This window comes from Aureococcus anophagefferens, assembly GCF_000186865.1.
Source record: "Aureococcus anophagefferens unplaced genomic scaffold AURANscaffold_14, whole genome shotgun sequence".
Taxonomy (NCBI): Eukaryota; class Pelagophyceae; order Pelagomonadales; family Pelagomonadaceae; genus Aureococcus; species Aureococcus anophagefferens.
The window spans coordinates 4,970-10,231 of NW_008705574.1; the positions used below are offsets into that span (position 1 = coordinate 4,970).

The following is a 5,262-nucleotide window of genomic DNA, read 5'->3' on the forward strand; positions in this document are numbered from 1 at the left end:
CGACGCGGTCGCGCTCCTTGGCGACGTCCGCGTCGCGGACCCACGCGATCCAGCGCTTCTCGGAGGTCACGCAGCGGAACCCGCCGAGCCCCGCCCGCGAGCCGTTGACCTTGGCGTAGCCGCAGGTGTAGTAGAGCCGGCCGAAGTTCGTCGCGCTCTTCGACGTCGCGACCTTGGCGCCGACGCGCTCGCCGTCGTCGTACTTGCAGCCGCAGGCCTGGATCCGGGACCGGTAGGCCGCGGCGCGCCCGCCGCGCTGCTGCGCCGTCGCCGAGGGCTTCGGCTTCGGCGACTCCGTGAGGTCGATGACGTCGCCGCGGACCGCGACGCGATTCGGCGGCGGCGGGGCGAGCGCCGGCGCCGCGCCCGGGAGGAGCGCCTGCTTGCCGTAGGAGAGCAGCGACGGCGGCTTGAAGGCGGCGTTGTACTTGATCTTCTCGTGCACCGCCAGGTTCGGCTGCGCGCGCTTCGTCGCGGGCTTCGGCTTGGAGGCGGGCTTCTTGTTCTTGTCCGTCTTCTTCTTCCAGGCGCGGTAGGCCTTGCTCGTCGACGCGACGGAGCCGGCGGGCAGCCCGAAGGCGCGCTCGTAGGCGTTGCCGCCGCTGATGCCGCCGCCGCAATGGCGTCCCATGTTCAAACGATGTACCAACGACGACCGGGAAGCAACGAGGCGCCATGGCGTCCTCGGCCAACCAGAGCGCTGGACATAATTCATTCGAGATACGTTTGCCTTCTCGATCTTAAGTCGCCTCGACCAATGATCGCTCGGGACTTAATTACTCCTTCAATCACCCACTGGCGCAATCGCGTTTTATAGATCTACCTCAACGATAGCCTTTGCTTTGCGTGAAGCGTTTGACGGCGCGCTGCGATGGGATGGCCGTCTTTGAGGGCCCGCCGCTCCGCGAATATGCAGAATTGTGCAACGATCCCAGCAGCTGCGAGGGCCGCAAGGATGAGGGTGAGGCACATGCGAAGACGCGGCGCTCATACGACAGCGTGGGAACTGGAACGGGGAGGTAGAGTGGGTGGGAAGCGACGCGCTGCCCCCTCGCGACCCCTCTAAGATAGTTTTCGAGCCATCGCAGCAGCGGAGATCGTTCTTTATCGACCCCGTCGCGTCCAACCCGGCGGGTTCCTCGGGGGAGCCCAAAATCATCGAGTCCACCAGGTCGAGCTCAGACGGCGCCACGGCCACGCAGCCCTCGGGGACCGACCTGAGGTCCCCCAGCCCAAGGTCGAGGGCCCCGAGGCCATCCCATCGACCCATGACCCGGATGGAATCGTCATCTGAGGCGAGGACCCGCGTTTCCGGCGACGATCGGGTCCTCGTGACGCCCCGAGGCAGCCCATCCAGGGCCCCAGACGCCGCGCTCTCCGAAGCGTTCTCGCCCTCAGATCTCGTGGTCTATCCCGGGCAATGCCCCATCGAACGCGATCGACACGCTCATCTGAGGGCAGCTCCCGACGGAAACCCTCCCCCGGGGCTGCGCTGGACAGCGCCATCGGAGAGCGCTTCAAATCGTCGAGAGCATTCAGCATCGCTTCAAGTTCTAACAAATCTGAAGAACCTGATCTAGATGCGATGTCGTACGTAAAAAAGCCATCAGCTCTGCCGATCTCGTCGCTGGCTGCCTGCGTTCATCATCTACCAATCTCCTCGCTGGCTGCATAATGCGGATCGCCGCGCTGTGTCTCCTCGCGGCCGCGAAGCATGCGGGCGCGCTGCTCATCGAGGGCTGCGCCGATGAAGAGGGCTTCGTCGACCCCTGGGGCTACGAGTGCGCGGATTGGGCGCGTTCCAGCGTCCGATCGTCCCGCGCGCATCTCGCAGGGGGTCCTTCCCGCAGGTCGGCTACTCGTGCTACTACTACGACGACGACGCCAACACGGAGCTCCTCGTCGCGGGCTGCCCCATGACCTGCGGCGCGTGCGAGTGCGTCGACACGGAGGACTACGAGGATCCCTGTCGAGAGCATTCAGCATCGCTTCAAGTTCTAACAAATCTGAAGAATACGTGTTCGACACCACTCTTCACAAGGCCTTCACCGTCGGCGTCGAGGCAAATTTTGTCGCGCGGGGGAGGTTAAGAAGGAGGACTACTGGACACCGGGCAGCTGTGGCCTCGAGAGCGCGTTCCAGTACCCGCGCGCACTGGCACGCACCCCGGCCATTCTCGTCGACTCGAACCCCCGGACCGGCCGAATAAGGCGCACATCGCGGTGCGGACCGCGCCGAGGACGCCGCTGAGCGGCTGCGCTCTAGCCATGATCGTCGGCAGATGCCAAAAAAAGCTTGCTCGCGGCTCCGCGCCTCCTCCTCCCGGGGGATCGATAAAGAAGGCGGCCGCGGCCGCGCGCCGCGCACTGCAACTCGGGCCCGACGTTGTCGTTGAGCTTTGGCCAACGACGATGGAGCTGGAACCGCTTGCTCCGAACACATCACAAAACAAACACCGTCCCCTGAGCGAGGACCTCGTGCGCCTGGTCGCGCGCTACGTCGGCGCCTGCGAGGCGGCGGCTTGCTACGCACCGACGTCGCGCGGCATCCACGCCGCCATCTGCCGGCGCTGGCGCGCGCTCTTCCCGCACAGCACGCCGGCGTCGTCCTGCGGCGCCGACGCCTGGGCCCTGCGCGCGCCGGAGCCGTCGACGCTGCTCGACGACGCGCTGCGGGCGATGGCGCCGGCGAGCCCCGACGTCGCGCATCACGTCAAGGCGCGCGGCGCGCGCGTGACGGCGTCGGACGGCGCGCTGCTCGTGACCCGCGGCACGTCGTCCGTCGTCCTCCCGGCGACGGCGCGGAGGCCGCCCCTGCGCGTCCTGCGGCCCGAGTTCTTCGCGAGCCACGGAAGCGCCGTCGCGCTCGGAAGGAGCGAGCCGACGCGCGGCGTCGAGCTGCGCTGGCTCACGCTCGGCCGCGGCGGCACCGCGGGCTGGCGGAGCGCGCTCGTGTCCCTCGATGGGCCGCCCTGCGGCGTCACCGTGCGCCACCGGCGGCGCTCCGTGGCGTGCGTCGTCGCGGTGTACCACGAGCAGACGAAGCGGACCCTTGCGGTCTACGTCGACGTCGAGGACGATTCGCGGGGCCACGCCCGGCGGAGCCGGTCGATCGGCCTGCCCTTCGCGGGCCGCGCGGCCGCCGTCCACTTCGTCGGCGACGACGCGGCGCGCGTCGTCGTCCTCTACCCGGCGATCCAGCGCGCCGCGGTCGTCGTCCTGGACGCGGCGGTCGTCGTCGACGGGTGCTTTTGCAACCCGCTCGCGGTCTTCAACCCGAGCTCCGGCGTTTCCGTGGATCCCGAGCGGCGGCTCGGCGGCCTCGCGTCCTGGTCGAGCGCCGCCGCGGGGTCGTCCGTGTCCGCGTGGCTCTACAACGGCCGCGGCAAGCACCGGACGACGCGCATCGCGTCCGTCGCGCCCGAGGGGCAAATCCGCGCGTGCGTCCTGCGGCGCGACACGGTCCTCGTGCTTCGCGTCGCGGGCGATCTCACGGCGCACCGGCTCCTCGGCTCGTCCGCGTCGGTCCTCGTCGCGCGCTTCAACGACGTGGCGCCCTTCGACGCGGCGACGACGCTGACGCCGGTCCCGGGCGGCGCGGCGCTCCTCCTCAAGGCGCGGTCGCGCAACGGCGGCGCCGACGTCCTCTACGACGTGCCCCTGGACGCGGACTCCGAGGACGAGTCCTCCGGATCCGGGGGATAAGGACTCGATATGTACACTTTTACGAACGAAATTGCGGCGTGATCATCGACTCCGCGCGACGGCCGGCGCGTCGACGACGTCACATGCCTCCTCGTCGCAGGACGCGGCGATCTCGGACGAGATCGTGTTCCAGGCGAGGTCGAAGACGTTGGACGCCGCGAGGCGGTACTCCAAAGGCACGGAGTAGACGATGAAATTTGCGGGCGTCCAGAGCTTCGCGTTCGAGGCCAGCATGCCCAGCAGTTTCGCCCGCACGATTCCCGGGATGTTCTCCGGCGCGACGCCGTTGAGCAGCGACGCCGTCGGCAGATCGTAGAACGCGAAGTAGATCGGGCACCACAGAAACTGCTCCACGAACATCTGGTCGAGCACGCGGGGAAACCCGCTCACGCCCGCGGTCCACGCGTCCACGGCGTCGAAGTAGTGCACCCAGAGGAAGCCGCCGACGACGCCCTTGGCGGCGTAGCGCGCGCCGCGAAGAGGGCTGTAGGCATCCGAGGTCTCGTCGCGGCACTGGCTCACGTAGTCGCCGGCCAGCGCGACGGCCGCGTTCGTGCAGACCTTCGTGGCCAACGGGTAGGCGTCGAGGAGGGTGGTGTAGGCGTCGGCGCCGACGGTCAAAGCGCTCGCCCCGCGCCGCAATGAGCGGTTGCCGACAGGTGCGTACTTGGCGTGTGACCGCGGCGCAAGCAGCGCAGTTGCGCCCGGGAGCAGCAACGCGAGAGCGAACATCAAGCTAGCGTAAGGGCGTCGTCCGGCGTCCGTGGCTGGCAATTGGGCGCACAATGCTTTCCCGCTGCCGGCGGCACCATTGCTTGCCTGTGATTGTCGTGACGTGTTTTTGTTCGCGTGCACCGACCCCTGCACGTTGAGGGCACCAATCGGGAGAAATTACCGCCGCCGCTTCGCGACGCGCCCCTTCTTCGCCGGCGTCGCCCGCTTCCTGCCCGCGTCGTCGTCCGCGGGGAGGCGGTACTCCCTCTTCGTGAAGACGCGCGTCGTCGCGCCGCCCGGGAGCTCGACGACGTCGTAGCCGCCCGCGTCGTTGCGGCGCGGGTGCCGCGCGCGCATGGCGAGGACCGCCGCCGTCGAGAGCGCGCGCTCGGCCGCGAGGTCGACGACCCGGAGCGGGTAGGTCTCGCCCAGCGCGACGCCGGCCTTCGCCAGCGCGGCCGCCGGCGCGGTCCAGGGCCGGTGCAGGTGCTTCGTCGGCAGCCCCGCGAGCTCGGGGACGTAGCGGAGCGTGAACTTGCCCGTCGGATCCTGGGACGCGTTCTCCGGCGACATGACGAAGTTCCACTGGTCGATGCCCGACCGGCCCGCGTTCTGCCACATCATCGCGTTGATCGCCGGGTCCATGTCCACCAACGTCTCCTCGAACCACGCGGCGCCCTGGACCCAGGACACGCGGAGGTATTCGACGAGGAACGACGCGACGACCATGCGCGCGGACTGCGGCAGCCAGCCCGTCGCGTAGAGCATGCGCATGGACGCGTCGACCATGGGGTAGCCCGTCTTTCCCGTCTTCCAGGCCTCGAAGCGCGCGGCGGCCTCGGGC

At 68.7% G+C, this 5,262-nt stretch overlaps 3 protein-coding genes across 3 annotated transcripts in view; 2 read left to right on the top strand and 1 right to left on the bottom strand.

The window, feature by feature from the left end:
• The window catches only part of AURANDRAFT_65274 (hypothetical protein), a gene marked incomplete at both ends in the record, with an annotated part of 5,908 nt that extends 4,614 nt beyond the window's left edge, over positions 1-1,294 (top strand). Inside the window, one exon of the mRNA XM_009040168.1 lies at positions 1,172-1,294. Coding sequence (XP_009038416.1) covers positions 1,172-1,294 — 123 coding nt within the window. The remainder of the gene's footprint in view (positions 1-1,171) is intronic.
• A 380-nt stretch (positions 1,295-1,674) lies between these two features.
• Positions 1,675-3,704, top strand: AURANDRAFT_65275 (hypothetical protein; the record flags this gene model as incomplete). The annotated part of the gene is made up of 3 exons (XM_009040169.1): positions 1,675-1,781; positions 1,835-1,994; positions 2,472-3,704. 3 exons carry the CDS (start codon positions 1,675-1,677, stop codon positions 3,702-3,704), a joined length of 1,500 nt encoding a protein of 499 aa, XP_009038417.1.
• Positions 3,705-4,595: 891 nt separating this feature from the next.
• On the bottom strand, positions 4,596-5,147 carry AURANDRAFT_28788 (hypothetical protein; the record flags this gene model as incomplete). The annotated part of the gene is made up of 1 exon (XM_009040389.1): positions 4,596-5,147. The coding sequence occupies one exon, from the start codon at positions 5,145-5,147 to the stop codon at positions 4,596-4,598; it is 552 nt and encodes a 183-aa protein (XP_009038637.1).
• Between the last annotated feature and the right edge of the window lie 115 nt (positions 5,148-5,262).